The sequence below is a fragment of the Leuresthes tenuis genome, unplaced genomic scaffold (assembly GCF_036924035.1).
Source record: "Leuresthes tenuis unplaced genomic scaffold, fLeuTen1.0.hap1 SCAF_14, whole genome shotgun sequence".
NCBI lineage: Eukaryota > Metazoa > Chordata > Actinopteri > Atheriniformes > Atherinopsidae > Leuresthes > Leuresthes tenuis.
This window is the reverse complement of record NW_027325368.1, coordinates 31811735-31838149: the sequence shown is the minus strand read 5'-3', so window position 1 is coordinate 31838149 and position 26415 is coordinate 31811735. Positions and strand designations below refer to the sequence as shown.

Here is a 26415-nt window from a genome sequence, read left to right as displayed (position 1 = left end):
ACTCAACACTGTATGTGAAACTACAGTTCAAGCTATACCAGTAGAAAGTATTCAGGCATGTCAAAAAGAGGATGACGTAATCGTCAGAGTTATCACTCTAAAACATATGTGTCAAACTCACGGCCCGCGGGCCACACCCGGCCCGCCTTGTAATCATATCTGGCCCGCAAGATCATTTTACATTATCGTTATTCATGGCCCATCGATATGAAGCGCTGATAACACAATACTGCACAGAACTACAGATCCCATAATGCAACGTTTCAGCTGCCTTGCCGCGTACTTCTCGCGTCAATTAAGTCTAGCTATTACAAGATATCACGAAGATAGCCGTTAGCCGAAGATACCCCTCACGATGCCGAAGAGAAAAGTTGATTCTGAAAACAGAGCCTTTAATAACCGATGGGAAGCTGAGTATATGTTTAGTGACATTGCCGGTAAACCCGTGTGTCTCATTTGTGGAGCTAATGTGGCTGTAATTAAAGAATTCAATATAAGACGGCACTTTGAGACAAGACACAAGGATAACCTGAAAGACCTGGATTCAGAGCAGAAGAAACAGAAAACAGAAGAGTTAAAGAAGAATCTGGCATTCCAGCAGACGTTTTTTACCCGTGCAAAATCACAAAGTGAAGCTGCTGTGAAAGGAAGTTTTATCGTGGCAGAGGAGATAGCCAAATCAGCGCGCCCATTTACGGAGGGAGAATTTTTGAAGAGCTGCATGATCAAGGTGTTTGATGTGTTATGTCCAGACAAAAAGCAGATGCTGGCAAATATAAGTCTGAGTAGAAATACGGTTACTGATCGAATTTGTGAGATGGCCACTGATCTAAGAGCACAGTTGAGTGAAAGAAGCAAAGACTTTATTGCCTACTCTCTTGCTGTGGATGAAAGTACTGATATGACTGATACTGCACAACTGGCTATCTTCATCCGTGGAGTGGACTCCAATTTGCGCGTAACGGAGGAAGTAATGGACATTAAATCGATGCACGGGACAACGACTGGAAAAGACATTTTTGAAAATGTATGTCAAAGTGTAACCGACATGAAACTGCCCTGGGACAAACTTATTGGACTTACAACTGATGGAGCGCCGGCTATGTGCAGTGCAAAAAGTGGACTAGTGGGAAGGATGCGAGTGAAGATGCAGGAGGAGAACTGTACTGGTGAGTTAACAGCATATCACTGCATCATACACCAGGAAGCACTATGTGGCAAAGTCCTGAAGATGGACCATGTGATGAGCACTGTAACGCAAACCGTAAACTTTATCCGAGCTAAAGGGTTAAATCACCGGCAGTTTCGGTCCTTTATGCGGGAGATAGATTCAGAGTTTGCCGACATTCCTTATCATACAGAGGTGCGTTGGCTAAGTCGGGGGAAAGTTCTCAACAGGGTTTTTGAGCTCAGCAACGAAATCTGTCAGTTCATGGACAGTAAAGGAAAAGACTCCACCGTTTTGAGGGATGAAAAATGGAAGTGTGAGTTGGCGTTTCTGGCTGACATAACAGCTCATCTTAACGCCTTAAATCTGCAGCTCCAGGGACGTGGCCGCATGATTATTGACATGTATGACGCAGTGAAGGCATTTCAAGTGAAGCTGCTTTTATGGGAGACACAAATGCAACAGTGCAACTTGCCTCACTTTCCCTGTTGCCAAGTAATGTTGAACTTTGCCGACAAACTGAGCACACTACGCGCTGAGTTCGCACGGCGTTTTAGTGACTTTGAAGCACAAAAAAAGAGTTTTGAGTTGCTTCGCAACCCATTTGCCGTCAATGTTGAAACTGCACCTGCAGAGATTCAGATGGAACTGATTGAGCTGCAGTGTAATGGGACACTGAAGGCAAAGTACGACACTGCAGGACCCGCACAGTTCATTCACTCCATCCCTACATCAATGCCTCAGCTCCGTCTTCATGCGGCTCGAACCTTGTGCATGTTTGGGAGCACATATCTGTGTGAGAAGCTCTTCTCAGTGATGAAGATTAACAAAACAGCACACAGAAGTCGTCTCACTGATGAGCACCTGCTGTCCATCCTGAGAATCTCTACAACACAGGACTTTACACCAAACTTAAACGAACTTGTTGCCAAAAAAAGATGCCAGGTCAGATCAGAGCATATAATCAGATCAGAGTCATAAGAGCAAAGAAAACTGAATGATTTAAATTGTTATTGCTGAAAAGCACACATTTTATGTATATTTCCAGGTTTTGTAGCATGTTCATATTTCTAACTTGTATAATTTCGACAGGAGATATTTTTAAGGAGAGCAAAATCTTTTGGGATATTTAAGTTTATTTTTTTTTATATACATTGACATAGGAGCAAAGGAATTTGAATGTTATATTTAACAAGATATTTTTATGCAGAGAAAAAAATTAAATAGAAGTAATTTAAGGTTTAAGTTTGTTTCAGAATAATATTCCTGTCTGTTTTTATTCATATTTATGTTCCAAAAACATTTAGTTTTGGTGTGTTAAATAAATGTTTATCCTGTTCGGCCCGCGACCTAAAGTGTGTTTTGAATTTTGGCCCCTTGTACAATTGAGTTTGACATCCCTGCTCTAAAACAACAAAACGAACGCCTGAGATACAAAGACAAAATCAAAGAATCAGCAGCTGTGAAAGGCCTTTTGAGGGAGTGGCCACGTCTTCAGTTGGACAAGGATGGAATCCTGCGGCGAAAGACAACCTCACAAACCCAGCTGGTGGTTCCTGAAAAATTAAAGTCACTGATTTATCATCAGTTACATGAAGAAATGGGTCATTTAGGAGCTGATAGAATGATATATCTAGCCAGAGAGAGGTTCTTTTGGCCAAAAATGAGGGAGGAAATCGAACACTATGTGACAAAAGTGTGCCGTTGCTTGAAACAAAAGAAACCGAACAGAAAAACAAGGACACCTCTGCAAAGTATAACAACATCAGCACCTTTTGAAATGATAACCATTGATTATCTGCATTTGGAGAAAAGCAAGGGTCGAGTGGAATAGATTCTGGTAATAGTAGACCACTTTACAAAGTTTGCTCAAGCTTATGCTACACCAAACAAGTCTGGTAAGACATCCACACGTAAAATCTTTGATGACTTCATTCTGAGATTCGGTTTCCCTGCCAAAATTCACCACGACCAGGGAAGGGAGTTCGAGAATGAGTTGTTCAAGTTACAAAGCTACTGTCCTTCAGTAACGACTCTTAGTTGATCAATTTTGATACGTTCCTTCCAACGTCAATGGTAGGTGGTGCCCTAAAACAAGATTTTAAGAATTAATTTTATATCTAGAACGCTACGTTTTTAAAAAGCATTCACAAATAACTATTTAAAAAATCTTTCACTCAAGTAGTATTTTTTTCTTTACATTTATTTGGATATTTCACTTCGATTTGAACTTTTGTTTTGATTTTTAAAAACAAAAATACAGCACAAATAATGAAACATGAGGTATTAAATGATTTAAGAAATTAAATCATTTCCCATTTTAGAATTAATAAAACACTAGTAAATTCATCCATCCATATTCTATACCCGCTTAATCCGTCGGTCGGGTCGCAGGGGGCTGGAGCCTATCCCAGCGATCATCGGTCAAGAGGCGGGGTACACCCTCGACAGGTTAATTATTTAAATATCATATAGAATAAGGATACTAACTAAAATAAAACACAGTTTAATACAGACTTTAAATAGCACCATTTGTTAAATTTCAAAGCTCTTTTAAATCAGTAGGTGGCACTGCTGAACATCAATTTAATTTTTCTATACCAACAGTGGGTAGCGGGTGGGCTGGAGCCTATCCCAGCAGTCATCGGGCGAAAGGCGGGGTACACCCTGGACAGGTCGCCAGTCCATCGCAGGGCCACCTAGAGACAAACGAGACAAACAACCATGCACACTCATACGGACAATTTGGAGTCACCAATTAACCTGACATGCATGTTTTTGGATGGTGGGAGGAAGCTGGAGAACCTGGAGAGAACCCACGCATACACGGGGAGAACTCCACACAGAAAGGCCCCAGGCAGGGATTGAACCTGGAACCCTCTTGCTGTGAGGTGACAGTGCTAACCACCACACCACCGTGCAGCAAATTCTTAGTATTTAAGAAGCTTTACCCACTAGAAAAAAAAGAAAGAAACGGCTGGAAAGTTATGGTTATATGTAAACAAACTGCTGCAGGGTGACTGAATACTGTGTGTTGAGTGAGTAATGACTAATCATTAATAAACAAGTGGAGCAATTGGATATTCAACCCAATACAAGTTTCTGGTATAGAATACAAAGCGTAAATTAAACTGACTGAAGTGTGTGTGACAATTTCAAAATACTACAAAATAGAAAATCTCCAACAGTCTGAATACTTTAAAAAAATAGTCCAAATATTGTTTCATCACAAAAGAATTGATCGCAACTGGAACATTCTCTCATGGGTATACCCAATTTCAAGCAACCCAACTCTACCTGAGGCAAGAGTTATTTTAATGTGAGTTCATTATTACTTTCAGTCTGTCTGTAGGCTAAATTTCTATCTCTCTGTGTATTGTTCTTTTTTTGCTGCTGTGAAATATCATCAACATGTGGCACCCATTTTGCAGCAGGCTAATGGGCTGTGAAATTAAATTCCATTGTTGGTAAAGAATTTGAAAATTAAATCTGGACATGACGGCTGTTGCCTGTTCCAGGACAGATATCCCTGACAAAGCTCACACAGTGTGTGGTGACAGCCTTTCTGAGTCTACAGATACAGTTTGGATGGGTTAATCTTCCACTAAGAGGTTGTCGTCAAACAGTTCCTGAATGTGTCCCAGTTCTTATTGGGTGACTTGTATCCACTGAAAAGTCAAGTCAATAAACCCCTAACCATCAAAACTGACACTAGTACCACAACAATGCTCCATGGCATTTGCAGCACATGATCTCTGCCAACACTTCGGTTTTATCCCGCAACACAGAAATCTGGTTATTCTGGTTATAAAATGGATATTTCATTAAGCAGTTTGTTGTAATTCCATCACAAATCCTAGTGATATTTATAGGACTGGATCATTTGTCCAGACATTAGGCATGAAACCTCTGTTGCAAAAGGTAGGTTTGAGGGTAACTTCTAGCGATCTGTTGATGGCTTTTCTTTGGCATACTGTAGGCTTCTATAAGTGTTGCGTTGTGCTTCTCAAGGTAAGACAAAGAAAATCTATTCATACACTATAATTCAGCTGGTTCTTGTTTCTCAGTTTTACCCAACGTGTTACTTCCCTCCGTAATTCTACAACTCTGAATCCAAAAATCAGTCACAGGGTGATATGTTGAAGATTGTCTTAGTTTTCAAAACGTGCCCTCAAGAAAGAGGAAGTTAGCCAGCCTTTTTAGCACCTGTGACTTATAAAAGTTGCACAGGTAATTATATCAAATTATTGCATGACATTCATTTAGCTGACACTTTTGTCCAAAGTGACTTACACTTGGACTATGTAGTCATCAATATATTTTTGGGAATACCTTTGGGATAAGCTGCATGAAATGAAATGCCAAAAATGAAATGATCGTAAATATGAACTTAATTAAAGTGCAAGAGAGTAAAAGGTAAATTTGCACCAAAATATTAGTTATGTTGACCCTGAAAAACTGAAAAACTGACAACATGTTTCTGTTGACCACAAGCAGAGTAGTGGTAGATTTGTGAGCAACTTAGTACAACACAGAAAGTGCTTGTGAATAGTCCACTTTTTGTATAAAATGATTTTTAATATTTTCTAACAAACTGCTTGTCATTGCATAAAGCGCTCATTAACCCTTTCACATAAACACATAAAGCACTTTATAAGTGTAGTTCTTTTTATTCTCTCCAATCACACACTGTTGAGCACATATGGGGCAATGTAGGGTTAACACCAATATTACACATGTACACCTGTACAGGTGCACTCCTTCATCCTTCCATTTAAGTGTACAGATCAACTATCCTGAGTAAATGCCAGAACAGGATTCTTATCATATACACTTGGCTGTGGTTATGGAAATTCCTCCCCCTACCAAATATCTACTTCCTTAAATCTTGCTTTCAAAAGTCCAGACCAACTGACAAGAAATATAAACTAGCTCTACTTGACATTACATCACATCAGCCTTTGGTTTGAGGTTACACTATTAAAACTGGGACTCTCTGTTGAGAATCTCTGTTGACAATGTTTAAATCCAGGCTGAAAACAGTTTATTTAGCTGTGTATATGACAATATACAGTATATTTGAATCAGTACTCTTCCCTTGATTAATTAATGAACATTTGTATGTTTTGATGATTTTATTTGCCTTCTTGTGATTGTATGTAGCTGTAAAGCACTTTGAATTGCCTTGTGTACGAATAGTGCTCTACAAATAAACTTGCCTTGCCTAAAAGAAAGTTATAGGTCCCCAAACCTAAAACTAAATAGCTTATCATTCATATGCAGATACTGTTACTAGACGGTCCAGTTTATTTCATCTGTCATGGCGAGCTTTATTTGCTACTTACAGAAGGTAACAGCAATGATGTGTACATCTTTTAAGCAACTCATCTCCCTAAAAACTGTCTAATTCAACATTTTGTAGCCGTGACCTGGAAAAGGCGTGTATGGCTTTTTGAACCATGTGCCACAGAGACTGTTTTTCCAAAGGAAACACAATCACAGCCAGTTTGTGGCTGGGCTGTTCGTAGAGTGTGAAAGAGAGTGGGACAGAGGGAGAACACATAAAAAATATGCACTCTTATTTACAGTTTACTTATCTATGTATTTATTAATTTATCTATTTTTATATTCCTATATGTGTGTGTGAGTATTAATGTAGTTATTTGTTCGTTGGTCAAATTCAGGAGTGAGGGAGAAAAGAGTCTACTGTCCTGCATCAAAAGTTGTCTCTCTTAGGGTCAAACCTAACCACTAACCTTCTGAAGCTCGTCTACTCTTCTGACACCCACCTCATTCCCTGTTGGACAACACCTCTGGAAATCATTGCTTCAGGAGTCACATCTAAAGACCCAGGAAACCAGCTTGCAAATTATCCCTTGCTGGAAATAAAATTGAAACTAAGACTTTTCATTTAGTGTGTGGTGTTATTAGAGTCCAAGGTCACTGGTCATTACACAACATGCCTAAATATGATACCTAGCTACAACGCAAACCTCTTTGTTCACAATTCACAAAACATACTTTCTCTGTTACCATGGACATATTGTTTTATGTATTTGCTTCATATGTTGGTTTGATGGTGAGAAGAGCAGTTGTATACCGTATAAACTGAGAGAAACCAAGCAAAATGGCTTCATCAGACTCCCGCTGCAGGGAGATCTATTTTTGGCATATCATCAGTTTTTGCACAACACTGGTGGCTACAGCTAGGCTATCTGGCCGGCAGAAGGTCCTGACGTCTTGACAGGAAACGAAATGGACTCAATAGACATGCCTGCCCCTACTCGAAGCGATTCTTAGATCAATGGCTGGAATAGCCAATGTCTTCATAATAAAGCAAGTTGTTTATGGGTCACATTTGAAAAATTAGGACTCCTGAACCGTGTCCTCTGGTATTTTTAGTGGTACTCCGCAATGTCTCCAAACTGAATCCACTTCTGTTGTAGTTTAAGATATTTCAGTAGAATGTAGATGGCTAATGATTCTGATTTCATGCAATCACAGTCAGAAACAGAACATGTCACGTTTGCCATTTTAACAACAAGAGGAAAACACACAGACTCCCTTTTACTGTTTGCTTGTGTTAGCAACTCCTATATAAGTTGCAAGAGTTCTACCCAGCAAGTAGCTGCTATTAGTTGGCGCTGGTTCCGCCAAATAGTTTACCGAAAATATTCTCCACTGTCTGATCTTACTGTTATGAGGCTGAGGTTGGAACTGTACAGATCATCTGTCCAGTGAGAAGCATATACTGTCCTTATTTCTGAACCCTAGGGCCATTCAGGTTGGGGCCTGGTTAAACGTTTAGCTGACCACCTTAAAAAAAAAACATACCAACAAAAAAAGCCCCAAAGAAAGAGTTTTCATTGGAATAGTGTGTATCAAGGGAGAAATACTAATCCACAGAAAAAAGTTGTTTAGCAGCACTGTTTCCCTGAGGTACTAAGGTCTTACAGGATAATTAGACTATGACTTAGCCTGTGGTTTTTTTTTTTTTGTCTTTTTTTGCTGATGAAGGTTCCTGAGTGAATTAATTGACTTGGAAGTATCTGAATAGCAGCCATAATAAGAGCTCTTTAAATTCTTCAAATACAAAGGAAAGTTGACCAGGTGAGCAGCCTGTGACAGCAAGATCTTTCACTTTTGTGCCTTTTTGTTTCATTGTTAAATTACAAACTTTGATAATAAAGTAATATTTTATCAGAGTAAGTCATGGAGTTCCTCAGGGTTCTGTGCTTGAAACGATTCTTTTTACTTTGTACATGCTTCCATTAGGTAACATTATTAGACAGCATGGCATACATTTCCATTGTTATGCTGATGATACTCAGCTGTACTTATCTATGAAACCAGATGAAACCAATAGGTTGGTCAGACTACAAGCCTGTCTTAAAGACATAAAGACCTGGATGACTCAGAACTGTCTGCTTTTAAATTCAGACAAAACTGAAGTTGTTCTCTTTGGACCTGAGCGCTTCAGGGAGAAATTGTCTAGTTATATAGTTACTCTAGATGGTATTTCCTTGGCTTCTAGTTCTACAGTGAGGAACCTTGGAGTTATTTTTACCAGAATTTATCATTTGACGCACATATAAAACTGGTTTCCCTGACTGCCTTCTTTCACCTTTGTAATATTGCTAAATTCAGGAGCATCCTGTCTCAGGGTGATGCAGAAAAACTAGTTCATGCATTTGTTACTTCAAGATTGGACTACTGTAATTCCTTATTATTGGGCTGTCCCACATATTCTCTGAAAAGCCTCCAGCTGATCCAAAATGCTGCAGCCAGAGTTCTGATGAGAACTAACAGGAGAGATCATGTTTCTCCAGTTTTAGCTTCTCTTCATTGGCTCCCTGTTAAATTCAGAATAGAATTTAAGATTCTTCTCCTCACATATAAAGCTCTTAATGACCGAGCTCCATCATATCTTAAAGATGTCATTGTAAGATGATTTCCTAACAGAGCACTTCGCTCCCAAACTGCAGGTTTACTTGTTGTTCCCAGAGTTTCTAAAAGTAGAATGGGAGGTAGAGCCTTCAGTTATCAGGCCCCTCTCTTGTGGAATAAGCTGCCAGTAAATGTCCGGGAAGCAGACACCCTTTCCACTTTTAAGATTAGGCTTAAAACTTTCCTTTTTGATAAAGCTTACAGTTAGGGATGGCTCAGGTATTCAACTGAATTGAGTTAAATCTTCCATCGATCCATTTTCTATACCCACTTAATCTGTCAGGTTGCATGGGGGCTGGAGCCTATCCTAACAGTCATTGGGCAGGATGCAGGGTACACCCTGGACAGGTCACCAGTCCATGACAGGGCCACACAGAGACAAACAACCACACACACATACACTCCTAAGGACAATTTTGGAGACACCAATTAACCTAACATGCATGTTTTTGGACAGTGGGAGGAAGCCAGAGTACCTGGAGAGAACCCACACATACACAGGGAGAACATGCAAATTCCACACAGAAAGGCCCCAGCTGGGAGTTGAACCAGGAACCCTCTTGCTGGAACCCACCACACCACCATGCAGCCCATGTTAAATCTTATTTTGCCAATATGATATAGCACATGGTGTAACAATGTGATATGACTGCATTAGGCAAAGTATCTAAAGCACATTTTGGTGAATATTTATTGAACAGCTGGAGTTACAGTGCAGCAGACCAACATCATAGCTGAATGCATTATGGTCAGTCACGCCTGTCTCCTTTTTTCCCTTTTTCCCCTGTGTTTCCTGTCTTTCTGTCTTTGTTAGTTACTGTTTTTCCAAGGTGGTGATTCTTCATTCAACTGTGGCTCATTATCTCTCTGCTGCTTAAATACCCAGTCTCCTCCTGAGTCATCGCCAGTTTGTCACTTTGCCTTTGTTGTACTCAGTAGGTCTAACCTTAAGCCTGTTGCTCAGTTAAGTAATGTTTAGAAATGGTGTCCTCCACTCTTCACAGGATTGTAACCACTGAAGTCTGGTTTACTCACCTGAATGACTAGCAGCCAATCTATCTTCCTATGAATCCTGGACATGGAAATTAAACAACTCAACACTTCAGAAATCACTCTCAGAGGTGAAAAATGTCACTGCTGTTAGGAGAATTCTGTTCATTCACATCCTTTTTCACACCTCCCACCCCCAGGACTTTTTGAACAAAACCTATTTCTTCCCTCACGGGAAACAAAAATTTATAAGCATAGATTCATAAAGTAAAATTACACAGACATGTATTGCTTGTTTAAAAAATAAATAAATAAATGTGTGTTTATAAACAATTTATGCAACTTAGATATAAAATTAGAAATGTATTTACTACTTTGCTCCCAGTTTCCCATACTGTCTCTGTCTAATTTAAGTATCCCCAGCTATTCAATAAGAATTTAGGGATGAAGCTTTATTGGTTAGTTTTAAAAAATAATTAAAAATGGAAAAATGGAATGAATGGCTTTCCTGGAGAGATTTACAGATGATCTGGCACCAATGCTGACGTTTTCCCTATTCTATAGAAATGAGCCAATAACACGGCCACAGGTCATTATATCGGTGATCCATAAAGAAGAAAAAGACTTGTCATGTTGTGAGAGATACAGGCCTATAATTTTGCTGTGTAAGCAACATTAATCAGACAGTAGCATTAATAAAACCTAATAATTCTGTTAAGATCATAAAAGGGAACAGCTTTTTCTTTTTACATTGACATGGCAGTGACACACAGCCTCTTGTGTTACCACATTCATACTAATAAATTAATACTTAAAGTCCCACTACATGAAACACACTTTTGTGTGATTTTGTCATGAAATCACTGCATGTGCTCAGGAACACTTTCAGAAAGCATTGTCTGTAAACAGAGTATACTGTAAAATCCACAAATGCAGGTTAAAGCTCTATCATGCAGGGAAGAAGCCACATGTGAACATAATCCAGAAACGCTGCCGTCTCCTCTGGACAAAAGCTCTGTTCTGTGGTCAGACAAATTGTAATTTCAAATTCTTCTCGGATTTCTTGGATGCTGTTTCCTTCAGACTAAAGAGGAGAGGGACCATCAGCTTGTTATCAGCTCTCAGTTCAAAGCCTGCAACTCTGATGCAATGGAACTGGAAATCTGCACATCTGGAAAGGCTTCATCAATACTAAAAGGTATATACAGGTTTTAGAGCAACACATGATTGCATCCAGATAAAGACTTTTCAAGGAAGGCCTTGCATATTTCAGCAAGAACATGTCAAACCACATAGTACAACTATTACAGTAGCATGGGTTCAAAGTCCAGATGCTGGACTGGCCTGCCTGCGTAAAATACGTAAAAGGAGATCCGGGGTCTGGTCATATATTCAATTTTGTTGAGGAACCTTCCTGAGTGAAATGACCCGGAAGTATCTAAGCTGCAGCCAAGACAACAACTGCTTGAATTCTCAAAATGCAAGGGAAAGAGTTCCAATACCTTTATTTATTTTAATTTATTCAATTATCTTCTTTAGCATAGAATACACCATATCGTCCTTGAGAAGAGAGAAGATATTTCAGTCCAACATTTCTGTCCAGCCTCAACTGTTCTAGTAACGCTTGATCATTTTCATCCAGTCATATGAACTGTGACTCGTGTTTATTAATATGAGGACAGGCGGATGTTTGAGTAGCCCGTGTTTTTCTTTCCTTTTTCAGTGATGATCTTTGATAATAAAGTACTACTCTATATTATCTCTATTATGACATATGTGTCATGATCCTGCTTGGCTGTGGTGTTTGTTTGGTTTCTGGGTCTTAGGCTGGTTGAGCAGGTTATTCAGGAAGCCCGGGGTGGAGTCTGGTTCAGCTGCAGGACTAGCACCTGCTTTCCATCTGCGCTCATTAAGATGCATTCATAAGGATCTGCAGGAGCAACCAGTCTTCACTTCACTGTTCTCACTGATACAGTGGTAATTTGGCTGACTTCTGCACTCATTTCGTGGTGTGTATTTATCTTGTTCTCTTATGCTCCCAGTGTCTGATCCTCCTTGCTTGTTGCACTCTGGATTTCCACGCTAAATGATTTAGCTCTCCACTGTGAGACACCCGCCTGCTCGCCCCAGCATTGACTTAGTACCTTCTTCGCCACAGCCAGCACCCTCCCCTCCACTCTTGAAATGTTCTTGGACTCGGTTAGGAAAAACACTCATCTTCTTGGACAAATTACCTTCTCTTGGACTCATGCTAATCATTTCCCTCTTCTCCCAGTTACCTGTTCACCTGGATCCGCTCATTGCTGCACCAACCTCTGAATAAACTTGGTCTTTACTCAAAGTCGTGTCTGCTCTCGAGTTCGATTTGTGAGTCAGGCCGTCTTTTGCCGTGACAATATGACAAAGTTTTCATGTAACAATGTAATATTTTATTGGCTGAAGTATCTAAAGCATTTCTTGCAGGATATTCATTGCACATTTATAGCTTCAGAGCTGCAGACCCACATCATAGCTGAGTGTCATTGTGGACTGAAAATAACACAAAGGTGGCTGAAATGAAACTAAAACTTTAAAACTACAGACTAGCAACAAACACCATCCATAAATGTTATCACATCCAACTCACACCTCTATATCGTTACTATGGTTACCGTTAATCAGCGGTCTTCTTTGTTCTTAAGCCGAGCCATAGATACATCAGTGAACAACAGCGCCATCTACTGGATGGTGATTTGTGAATCACAAGCTATTTGTTTGTGAATTTGTGTGAATTTGCGGAAAGAATGTCTCAAAAAATACAAATGTGTGATTGGTGATCCACAAATGCAAAAAATGTATTTTCAGTTTCACACATGGCTTTTTGTTTTACAAACAGAATTTGAATTTTTTTGTTTTACAAAAAGAAAATGATATATTCACAAATACACATATTTGTAAAAACCAAGTTATAAAGATGAAATTTAAATTTGTGGACAGCAAAACACGTGTGCAACTCAAGGCATATTTGTAGATCACTCTCTGTGCATTTGCACTTATTTTTTAAACAAATTTAAGCCCATACAAGAGAGACACTGGTTCTGGAGAATGCTGCTTAGAGCAGTCTGCATTGTAAAGACTATCCATGAAGTTGGAGTTAAATAAAGATAAAGTATGTTCAACCGTCCATTCTGTACAGTTAGAAACAGAACAGAATGAAACATGGTGGCAGCTGTTGGCTACCACAGAACGTGAACAGTTAAGAAGATAACTGGCTCACAAAACAACAACGTACAACCCGTCGGCGAGATGGAAGGACTGAAACCTCCACCAGAACTGAGCCTGGACTTCAACAACCTAGTGAAGACAAGGAAGAGTGGGAAGAAGAAGTTTACGCCCTACATGAAGCTCGCCATGACAGAAGCAGAGGAGAAAACGAAAGACAAGCTGTTCTATCTTCTCGTGAGAGTGGGAGAGAGCTGTTTGAGACTTTGAAGTCCACTGATTCAACACCTAAGATAACAGTGAGTTCAATAATAGATCTTTTTTATTAACCCTGTACTCCAAAATTGAACGAGACTGAAGAGAGGTAAAGATTTTTTTTGTGTGGAACCAAGGAACAGAAGAGAATATCGACAAATATGTGACAGACTTGAGAGTCTTAGTCAGCACTTATAATTTTGGTGACTTTAAAGACATTAATTTGAGACCGTAAAGTGTGTGGCACAAATAGTGAGGCACTGATAGAGAGGTTGCTCAGGGAATAGAGCCTGACACTGGACAAATGCCTGAAGATATGCAGAGCCATGGAACTTTCAAAAGAGTACACAGTAAAATGCTGCAAGGACAAATGGTAGAAGATGCACATGCAGTGACACACACAACAAAGAAACATAAAGACAATGACATCTGCAGTGAGTTATGTGGCAAAAAACATAAGAAATGCAAACAAAAATGTCCAAAAATGTCTTTTCGCAAGAAAAGTAAGAAGTGTGGGAAACAAAACCACTTTGCCTCACAATGCAGCTCAAAAACCATGATTGGTCGGAAATATGAGTCTGTGCATTCAGTCTAGGAACAGAACAGTAAGATATATGAGGACATCTTTACCATCACAAAAGGAAATGGGGATGGTAGGACACTGAAGCAAGTGAAAGAAAGTCACAGCCAAACCCAACTGCTCTTGACGGGTATGTTATAAGACAAAAAACTGGTGAACGTCCAGATAGACTGTGGAGCGAATTGTAATATCCTCCCTGTGTATCACCTAAACCCTAACACAAAGCTGGAGCACACAGAAAAAGGGCTTCTCATGGACAACAAGTCTAGGATGTGTCCAACTGACACATAGGCATAGACTCGAAACATAAAATTGAATGCAGAAAAGTTCCAACTGCGACAGACAGTGGTATCCTACTTTGGAAGATTAGGAAAATACTAATACTTTTTGAGGGTCTGTTTGAGGAGGGCTGTTTTTTTATGTAATTGATATGTAGAAACAGAGAATATCTTTTTAATATGAATCTAAAAATGGGGCTTTAATTCTGAAATACACTAGATTGGGGTAACATTGTCTGAGTCTCTTTGAGGTCTGCTTTTAATCTGCAGTGAAATTGGTCTGTGGAAGCAGGGAATTTTCTCTCAACATGGAAAATGTAGGTCATATTAGACAGTTTATTGGTGCTTTAATTTTGACACTCGGGTCCTTGTTTTTTTAAGGAGCTTTACTCCTAATCTGAAATTCAGTTGGTCTGTGGAATCACAGAGATTTCTTTTAATATGAATGTAATATGACTGTATTACACTATATTCAGAATATAAGAAATATTAGACATTTACAGGATCTTATCATTTGAAGTACAAAACCAGATTTTATGAGGGATTCTAAGAGTTGGTATTCTCTGGTAGGAAAACCTCCACATGGCATTTCAGTTGCATTTAATTTTTGAATATATCACCAGATTGAGATGATATAGTTTGATTGACTCTGAGAATATTTACTCTGAAGTGAAATTGCTATGTGGAAACAACACTTCACATCTGATATTGGGAATTTGAACTGGTATATAAAATGTAAAAGGGAATTCATTTTGAAAATCAAACAAGGGCTGACTTGACCGCAGTGTATTAGTCGTGTGTTTCGTTAGCAAGTGATATTTAGGACTAGAGAATGACCGATTATTGGCCGGGCCAATTATCATCGCCGATTTTCAGCTTTTGATGCATATCGGCATTGGCCTTTTTTTAAAATCCGAGGCCGATAAGAGATCAATTTCAAACTTCGTTATTTGAATAACCATGTAGTCTCTACTCTGTCTCCAGCATTGTCCCACCCATAGCACCATCTGATTGGTTAGACACACAGCTAGGTAACAGCCAATCAGCAGTGAGAGCTGTGCACACTGCTCGCACACACGGCAGAGAGGAGAAACATTTTTGACGAGAGGAGAAACTACAGGGGCAAGGCAAGGCAAGGCAAGTTTATTTGTATAGCACAATTCAACAACAAGGTGATTCAAAGTGCTTTACAGAGACATTAAAACAGAAGAAATAAAAAGCATGATTTAAAATTTAAACAAAAGAAGGAAATAAGAACAATAGATAAAATCAGAAAAAATTATAAATATGAAAGATAAAATCAATAGTTAAAACATGATTCCGTTTTGAAACTCAAGCTTATTCAAATGCAGCTGAAAATAGGTGTGTCTTCAACCTGGACTTAAATACACTGAGTGTTTCAGCTGATCTGAGGCTTTCTGGGAGTTTGTTCCAGACATGTGGAGCATAGAAGCTGAATGCAGCTTCTCCAGGTCTGGTTCTGACTCTGGGAACTGATAAAAAACCGGATCCAGATGACCTGAGGGGCCTGGAAGGTTCATAGTGGGTCAGGAGGTCACTGATGTATTTTGGTCCCAGACCATTCAGAGCTTTATAGACCAGCATCAGAACTTTAAAGTCTATCCTCTGATGGACAGGCAGCCAGTGTAAAGACTTCAGAGCTGGACTGATGTGCTCCACTTTTTTGGTCTTAGTGAGGACTCGAGCAGCTGAGTTCTGGATGAGTTGCAGTTGTCTAACTGACTTTTAGGTAGACTTGTAAAGATGCTGTTACAATAATAGAGCCTACTAAAGATGAATGCATGGACTAGTTTTTCCAGGTCCTGCTGAGACATCAGATCTTTTAGCCTTGATATATTCTTAAGGTGATAGTAGGCTGACTTTGTTATTGCCTTAATGTGTTTGTCCAAATTTAGGTCTGAGTCCATCACTACACCCAGATTTCTGGCCTGGTTGGTAGTTTTTAGATTTATAGATTGAAGCTCTGTGGTGACTTTCAATCGTTTCTCTTTGGCTCCAAAGACAATTACCTCAGTTTTGTTTTTGTTTAGCTGGAGGAAGTTGTGGCACATCCAGTCATTAATCTCCTCAATGCATTTTCCAAGGGCCTGTATAGAGAATAAATATGTTTCCAAGGTAAGTTAAGGCAGTAAATTCTCCCGAAATTGTAATAAACATCCCAGCCCTCTACAACTCACAACTACTAGTAACGTTACTGTGAGCCCCATTATAATATATAAAGATAAGCGGCAGCTCTGCTCGCTCGCAGTCCCTCCAGACGGGCCGCTGAACGTGTCGATATGGAAATAGTTGGTGATAGTAGATGTATGTGAGTGTGTGTGTGTGTGTGTGTGAGAGAGAGAGAGAGAGAGAGACTAAACACCTAATGAACTCCATTCAGTCCAGTTTTATTGCAGGGAAGCACGTTGAGGGGATGGCTAGAGAATAGTGTGAGTCTCTATTGCTATTGTACTATTTTTTCAGCTATTGTGACATTAATCGTTAGAAATGTAGCAGCCTACTTTTGAATGACAGCGTCCCTGCTATCACATGTTAAAATATAACATTTACATAATAAAATCAACTACAGGCTTCCCAAATGCTGTAATAAATTAAGCATGATCAGTTGAGCATATGTCATCTTTGTTTTAAAATTCTAAGAAAAAAAACCTTTAACATGTTCTGTTATCTGAAAATCTGTTTAATACACATATGCTTAAAGGCATTTAAACTAATTTAAGTGTTGGAGTTTGTATTATGCAAAATCTTGATGCCAGTATATTACTTTTACTGTAAATGAATATCGCTCCAAATATCGGTTATCGGCCTCCTTAACTACTAATAATCGGTATCGGTCCTATCGGTCTATCTCTATTTAGGACTCAAAGTACTCTGGTGATAATCCAGTACACATTAGTGGTGGTAAACTCATTTTAGGGACTCAGGTTACTCTGAGTCACTTCACTTGAGTCACTGTTATTGACCACTACTATCAATAATGATAATAATCATCATCATCATAGCATGTGCATAAAATATGTCAACCACATAACGAACACCAGTATGTTTAACCACTTGTTTATTGCAGTGTTTAACTTATTACTTAGATTCACATACTGGAGTGAAGTCAGTTAACCAAATTATCTGAGTCCGCAGTGTTTCTGATGAGACCACAAACACGAGTCAGTGAACCGATTACTTGACTGAATACTCTGAGTCCATGATATTTCCAGTGAGTCCGCTGTCTTTCTGTAAGTCCGCTAACTCACCGTGCGCCAGCTTACCAGAGAACTCCATCCGGGTTAATGGAGACCTCGGACTCATGATTCCAGAGTCAGTACGAAGATTAGAATCATTAACATAGGTGATTCAGGAGCCGACCATCTCTAGTTCACATAGACAGTAACAGCAGATAACTTTGGTTTTGTCGAGAGAACCATCTGGCAGGGTTTTGAAAATGAACTTGCTATTCAAAAGATAATTTTCTTTATCCATTTTAGCTTGTCATCCACAAGATTAGGCTACATGAAAGTTTTCCCTCTTCAGTTTTTCCTCATAAACTAGGGATGATGTTATGCTTACTTGTATCTTTATCCTTCTTTTATCTGCACAGTCTTATGTGGGTGTTAGTATGCAGGCTGCATTGTCTTGGCGACTGGATATGCTGGCTTAGTACCGTATAGTTAGCTATGGTAGGCCAAACTTGTCAAAAGCTAAATAAAGACTCATCCAAATAATTATATTCAGGTGTTCCAGTCACTTCCATGGCCACAGGTGTATAAGCACCTAGGCATGCAGCCTACTTCTAAAAACATCTGTGAAATAATGGCTCGCTCTCAGAAGCTCAGTGAATTCCAGCGCGGTACTGTGATAGGCTGCTACCTGTGCAACAAGTCCAGTCGTGAAATTTCCTCACGACTAAATATTCCACAGTCAGCTGTCAGTGGTATTATAACAAAGTGGAAGCGATTGGGAATGACAGCAACTCAGCCAGGAAGTGGTAGGCCATGTAAAATGAAAGAGTGGGGTCAGAGGATGCTGAGACGTATAGTGCACAGAGGTCTCCAAGTTTCTGCGAAGTCAGTCGCTACAGACCTCCAAACTTGATTTATTCTTCAGATTAGCTCAAGAACAGTGCATAGAGAGCTTCATGGAATGGGTTTCCTTGGTAACTGTATCCAAGCCCTACATCACCAAGTGCAACGCAAAGCGTCGGATGCAGTGGTGTAAAGCACGCCGCCACTGGATTCTAGAGCAGTGGAGACGCGTTCTCTGGAGTGATGAATCGCGCTTCTCCATCTGGCAGTCTGATGAATGAGTCTAGGTTTGGCGGTTGTCAGGAGAACGGTACTTGTCTGACAGCATTGTGCCAAGTGTAAAGTTTTGTGGAGGGGGGATTATGGTGTGGGGTTGTTCTTCAGGAGCTGGGCTTGGCCCCTTAGTTCCGGTGAAAGGAACTCTGAATGCTTCAGCAAACCAAGAGATTTTGGACCATTTCATGCTTCCAACTTTGTGGAAACAATTTGGGGATGGCGCCTTCCTGTTCCAACATGACTCCGCACCAGTGCACAAAGCAAGGTCCATAAAGACATGGATGAGAAAGTTTGATGTGGAAAAACTTGACTGTCCTGCATAGAGTCCTGACCTCAACCCGATAGAACACCTTTGGAATGAATTAGAGCAGAGACTGTGAGCCAGGCCTTCTGTCCAACATCAGTGTCTGACCTCAAAAATGCACTGCTGGAAGAAAAAAAAAATTCCTAAAAACACACTGCTAAACCTTGTGGAAAACTTTCCCAGAAGAGTTGAAGCTGTTATAGCTGCAAAGGGTGGGCCGACGTCATATTAATTCCTATGGATTAAGAATGTAATGTCACTTATGTTCACATGCGTGTAAAAGCAGATGAGCGAATACTTTTGGCAATATAGTGTATCTATACTTTGACAAAATATCAATTTTGCAGCAATTAATCTGAGGCTTTAACAACCAAGTTAACCTAAATATCTACTTCTGTAAACTTTAGTGCGAGTCTAAAAAAACATCCTATGACGAAGCTTTTTGTCATGCTGGTTCGTGCGGCTGGCATAATTTCTGCTGGTAATGTGTAATCATGCTGGCAGGAAAGTTGTTTTCATGTGAGAATAGCTAACTGAGATTTCAAAAGTCCAAAAAAAGACCCCAAAATCCAGACAAGTTCAAGAGGAGATGTTATAGGTGTTGGAACAGAAGCAAAATTCCTCAGATTAGCCGAAAGTGATGAGCAACAATCCATCTTTGCTTGAAAAGACTAAGCCTTTGGAGGATGCTTTCGTAAAAACAGAAAGTATTTGTGTCTGCTGAAGAAAGGTAAAAGCAAATTAGGATATTATAGATTTAAGTTTTTGTTAGCATTTATAGCATGTTAGCAATTATAAAACCTACTACCTTTGCTGAAAATCCGTTTTGTATATGTTAATTATAATACCCAGGACTCTGATAATATGAAAAACTGGATAAGGTGTTTACATACAATATTCCAGGTGCACCAGGATTCAAAACCAAGATAAGATCTTATACAAACAAAATAAGATCTTTACACGTTCAATACATGAGCAAAAGACAACCAGGACCCATGCAAATATTAACAAACTCACTACTACAAATCTGAACAGTAACCTTTTCAATATATATATTTAAGGAAACATTCAGATTCAGTATGTGATATCAATTTGTAGTAGCTTGATTATCATGGCTTTGCTAACTTACTGATAGAAATCTTTGTGAGTTAACACATTGTAGACATGTTTCTGAATTATTTTTTATTTATTTATCTTTAATTTTTTTGTAGTAACAGGAACTTATTATGAAAAAGTTGACTAGGAAAGATCTAATATTACGGACTGCTGGATCGTTTCTACTTGAAAATTTTGAATGTAATGGAAGCTGTTGCACCGATAAGAATCAAGAGCACCTGAAGCAAACAGAAAACACCATGGAGAAACACCACAACGATCAAAAACCTGAAAAGAGAATGCAGGAAAGCTGAATGTAAGTGGAGGAAAACAAAGCTTCAGATTCACTATGAGCTGTACAAACAAAGTCTGTGTAGTTCTAACAATGAGCTGTGCAAGGCCAGAGAACTGCATTTATCTGAACTGATTAATAAGAATGCCAACAATTCTCCAACTCGGTTTGCTATGGTTGAAAAACTCACAAATCCTCCTAAACAGTTAAACCCAGACCTCCTCTCCACTGAGAAATGCAACAAATTTGCCAAGTTTTTTAGCCAAAAAATCAAAACAATTAGACAAAACATTCACGCCACACCAACAAGGAAACTAATCTGTGTCTAAAACCTAGAACTAACTCAGACGTTATGTCACAATTTAATATTGTTGATTTAAAAATCCTGTAGGAAACAGTTCGGCATCTAAAATCAACAACTTGCACTCTGGACATAATACCATCTTTTTAAAAACTGTTTTTACCTTAGTAGAAAGTGATCTCCTACAAATAGTTAACAGCTCACTGGCATCAGGCATTTTTCCCAAGTCACTAAAGACAGCTGCCATTAAGCCACTTCTAAAGGAGAGAACTCTAGATGCTTCTATGATTAACAACTACAGACCTGTCTCTAACCTCTCTTTTATATGCAAGATTATTGAAAAAGTTGTATTTAACCAGCTCAATGACTTTCTGAATGAAAGTGGAAGTCTCGAAAACTTTCAATCAGGCTTCCGACATCATCACAGCACTGAAACAGCTCTGGTCAAAGTGTTAAACGACATTAGGTTGAATACTGATTCTGGTTATGTTTCAATCCTGGTTCTGTTGGATCTCAGCGCTGCGTTTGATACTGTAGATCACAGAATCCCGTTGCACAGGCTGGAAAACTGGGTTGGACTTCAAAGCGGTCCTTAACTGGTTCAGGTCCTATTTAGAAGGTCGGAGTTATTTTGTTATAATTGGCAGCTATGAATCTGAGCGAGTGGCCATGACTTGTGGAGTCCCCCAGGGGTCACTTGTTGGACCTCTTCTGTTTAACTTGTATATGCTCCCTTTGGGTCAGATATTGCAGAACTTAACATTAATTATCACAGTTATGCAGACGATACACAACTTTATGTGTCTTTGTCACCAGACGACTGCAAACCAGCAGATGTACTGTGTCAGTGTCTGAAGGAAATAAACACCTGGATAAAAGAGAATTTTCTACAATTAAATGAAGACAAAACTGAGATTGTTCTGTTTGGTAGCAAAGAGAAGAGGGTCAGCATTGGTAAATATCTTGAGACTCGGGCCCTTACAATCACTGACCAGGTTTGTAACCTTGGAGTGTTGATAGACTCAGATCTGACTTTCAGCAGCCACATCAAAGCTGTCACCAAGGCAACTTTTTACCAACTCAGAAACATCAACAGAATTAAAGGTTTTCTCTCCCAAAAAGACCAGGAGAAACTCATCCATGCATTCATCTCCAGTAGACTCCATTACTGTAATGGTATTTTAGCTGGACTTCCCAAAAAGAGCATTAAACATCTGCAGCTCATCCAGAACGCTGCTGCTAGAGTTTTAACCAGGACTAAGAGATCTGAACACATCGCACCAGTTTTAAAATCTTTACACTGGCTTCCAGTCAGTCATAGAATAGATTTTAAAAGCCTACTGATGGTTTACAAATCCCAGAATGGTTTAGGCCCAAAATACATCCGTGATATGTTCAGAGAATATAAACCCAGCAGAGCTCTTAGATTCAAGGACTCAGGTCAGCTGGTCCAGTCCAGAGTCCAGACTAAACATGGAGAAGCAGCATTTAGCTGTTATGCTGCAAACAAGTGGAACAAACTGCCAGATGAGATTAAACTGTCACCAAATGTAGACATTTTTAAATCCAGGTTAAAAACATTTATTTTCTCGTGTGTCTATGCATGAAATCTGCACGGTATCTTTTTAATTTATCTAGACTGTTGCTTGTTTTTATTAATTTTAATTAATTTTTATTATTTTATTTATTTCTATTTATATTCTTTTACATATTTTTAATGCTTTTTCTGCTCCCTGCTGCAATGCTTTTATTTTATGGAAAGCACTTTGAATTGTTTTGTTCATGAAATGTTCTATACAAATAAATTTGACTTTGACTTTAATATGAATCTGCTTTCACAAGATTATCTTATTTTGTTTTCATGTGATATACTACTTACTACCTCTCTGCTGTATGGTGTCTCCATGAAGTTTAGGAGCACATTACTCTGAAGATGGCTGGGAGAGATGTAAGGTTTTGTTGAATAGTCTTTTTTCCTCATCAGAGGATAAATGTCAGCCTCTCCATTAAATATTGTGTGAAGAGTGCAGTTTGTGATGTCTCCACAACATGTTGCCAATGTGCAATGAAACAAGGCTACCAAATCCATATAATGGTGTGACCACTCAGATAAAAGTTGAATGAGGATGATGCAAAGATAAGATACATTTCCCTTACATCTTTCCAAAGAGCTCCTGCTCTGACAATAATATTGCACCAAACTTTCAATTATGTAGGGGTTACAATTTGTGGAGAATGATGTATGAGGACCCAAACGCAGACACAGAAGAAGACTGGAGGTTGAAAGAGCTCAAACTGATTCATTACTAACTACACAAGAGAGCACGGCTGAGCCAGAAATACATAAAAACTAAACTGGAGAAAACAAAAGCCAAAATGCTGACAAAACTTGAAAAGATAAAACTGACCAGAACTAGAATGAAACATGAAATGGAACTTTTTGTTCAGATTCAGTTCAAGTTCTTTAAGCCTGAGTGCACTTTGCTAAAGACGAAGCTGAGGACACGAGGCGTGGTGATCTATTAAGAAAAAGAATTTAAAGAGGGAAAAAGTAAAAGAGAAAAAATACATTCAATGATTTTAGTATTCCACAGAATGTAGCGATCAAGGTTTATGCAAATTGTGTGAAAAAACGTTGACAATGCTGGACAGTAATGAGTGACTTTTTTTACACGGTACACTTGTGCAAAGAAGAAATTACTAATTAAAAAAGATAAGAATAAAAAAACTTGAAAAGTAATTTGTGTATTCATCCCTATTGCTTTGAAGCTCTGATTTATTTCCTGGTATTACCATATACCTTCAGTGGTCACATTGTTAGATGAATTAAGTCTATCTGTATAGAATCTAAATATCAAATGATCTCAGCATATATACACCTGTTGTAAAAGACCCCAGGGTCTGCAGCACCACTGAGAATTCAGCACAATGAAGAGGTCTCCAAACAGGTCAGGAACAAAGTTGTGGTGAAGTAAAGATTCAAACTAGGTTATGAGAAAATAACCAAAACTCTAAATATCTCTCTGAACGCAACTAAACCATTATTAGAAAAAGAAAAAGATTAATGAATAATAATTATGCCATGACAACCTCAACCAAGGCCAGACTACCAAAATTCCCGAATCACACAAGAAGAGCATTTCCGAGTGCTTACTGGATGAAGAAGCTCTCCTGAAAATATTGTAATGTCTGTTTATAGGACCACTCCACTGTCATGGGAAAGTGGCCAAAGCATGCTACTACTACCACCACTACTACTACTCATACTACTCATACTACTACTACTACTACTACTACTACTACTAATAATAATAATAATAATAATAATAATAATAATAATAATAATAATAATAATTATAATGATAATAATAATAAATGTATATAAAACTGTTTCAGTCTTCCAGATAATTGAAACTGTGAAGGACGCTCACCCTTCATGATGACAATGACCTTTAGCATACTACTCAAACAGCAGGGATTCAAGAAGAAACATTCAAACGTTTGTTCGGAATGGCCTATCAAAGTCAAGACCCCTGACCTGATTTAGGGACTGCAGGATGCTGCACATTTCCCTTTTTTTTATCTTTTGTGAATCCCAATATGTAACTAGTGGCTAATATGGCTGTTGTCAAAGTAACCCTGTGAATCTTGAAAAAACGTTAATTGAAATACTTGTTTTTGGAAGTTGCTGCAAACAGCACGAGAGGGAAAACAATCCACAGCATCAGCAGCAATGACTGACACCCGGTGCCAGTTGTTTAAATAATATACTCGCACAAAATACACACTTTTTCCACTCAAAGGGCAATTTATAAAGAAAAAATATACAATGGGAAAATGCATAAGGAAATAATCTGAAATACACTTTAATGTTAAAATGTTCCCCTCAACCATTTTCTCTTTTCAGTATCGTCATTTTATTGCCTATATACTGATTATTAAGTAGCAGCAGCCAGCTTTTATTCTCAACTGTGACTACTGAATAAAACACATTTTGTGTCTCTCTGCCTCATGACTGGCTCAACCTCCACTTAATGCCGTTGCTTTCATTATAATACTTGACAGTAAAAGTTGTTGATTTAATATTGAGTCACAGTATGTTTGATCTCTGGTAAAGGTTCAACATTCTGTACTCTAACTTTTAGAACTTACTGGAAGTTAGTGAAATACAGCATCAATCCAACATCAACCCTAACAAACATCCCGTTTGTGATCAACATAGATTCAAAGACATTTGAGGGATGTTTTAATCTGATTTTGTTGTTTGGTATGTGTCATGTGTTATGGAGCAACACTGTTTGCAAATAGATGGGAGTGTCTGAAGCAATTCATGACCAAAGATGGGAGTAGAAATCGTGTTTGTGCAGGGCTTACGATTTACAAAGATTAGGATGAAAGATGAGATTGTTGTCGCATTGTTTAAGGCCTAGATCCGAGAAAAATCAGGCCTTTATGCATGTTGGTTGTGAAACTACATGCATTTCACGCATCTGGCAGTTCCTCTATGCATCTGTCCAGGCTGACATATCCGGTTTACATGGAAAGTAGGTTATTTATGTCAGTCTGGATAAACCATGTACACTGCTGGCTATGTGTGTTGACCCTGTGAAGGGGAGGCAAAATGGCAACTGTGGGAGCTGGCATCATCCTGAGACCACCATGGTGTGAGGAGCACCAACTGCTGTAAGAGCTGCCCTGAGCTGATTCGTTCATTAATCCCACACATAGAAATGCATTAGAACATATCTACACACAACTTCCTTTCCATCCTACCTCCATATCTGACCCAGCTGGAGTATGTGGATGACGGACTGGCCGAACCAGACAAAGAAGGTGTAGTAAGGCGATCGTTTCCTGCTCCGGCTGCACAGCACGGCACTGACAGTGCTGTTGGTTGTGGTGTTCTTGCTGGCGGTCGACGCCTGTCTTTGTGGCGTGGTCGATTGATGCTGAGCAGTAACATCACCGTGTGAGGCCGAGCCGCTCAACAGTTTATTCCCATCCATGTGAGAACAATCGACGCTAGATTCGGCTCCGTCCTCAACAGTGAAGTCGTGAACAAACCATCTGAAGCTAAAAAGCTGGACCGAAAACGAACCCAGCACCACGAAGAAGAGCGTCAGGCCGAACCACCAGTAGTCACGGCGGAGGTAGTAATCGACAGACAGCCACACGTCGGTGCCCACATCAGCCAAATACACAGCCACTGCGGCAACGATCCACAAACAGTCCCACACTGTGTACCTCTGCTGTTCCCTTCCCAGGCGAAGGCACGCCGAGTTGGAGCCTCCCCCGCCGCAGCACCGCGATTCTTCGTTGACGAAGTCCCCGTCCCCGGGGCAGGCAGAGTCGGTCGCTCCGCCCGGGTGGAGCCCCTGCACCGAGCCGGAGTGTTCGGAGTTCTGCAGGGGGGTGAAGGCCACGTCGCTCTTCTTTATCTTAAGGACCCCATCCGATTTAGCTGCCATTGTTATGATACAGAAAAAATTATGACACTATTTTCCTTCGATCATTCGTTCCAATTCTCTTTTACCCTTGTCACTGCCCGTCAACACCCTTCTGCGTGTCTCTTCTACTTCTCCTTTCTGGACAGGACTAGCTCCTCCACTCTGTCGTCTGGTCATTATACACGATGGAAACAAAAATTAGGACTGAAAGGAGACCCGTGCTTGCTCCGGCATAAAGGTCCAT

General features: G+C 39.5%; 1 protein-coding gene across 2 annotated transcripts in view; it reads right to left on the bottom strand.

The window, feature by feature from the left end:
* xkr4 (XK related 4) overlaps positions 1–26246 on the bottom strand; it is a 51670-nt gene extending 25424 nt beyond the window's left edge. For both annotated transcript variants that reach the window (XM_072363761.1, XM_072363762.1), the window contains exon 1: positions 25498–26246. In XM_072363761.1, the coding sequence (XP_072219862.1) occupies positions 25498–26192 (695 nt within the window). In that variant the 5' untranslated portion in view covers positions 26193–26246. The remainder of the gene's footprint in view (positions 1–25497) is intronic.
* Between the last annotated feature and the right edge of the window lie 169 nt (positions 26247–26415).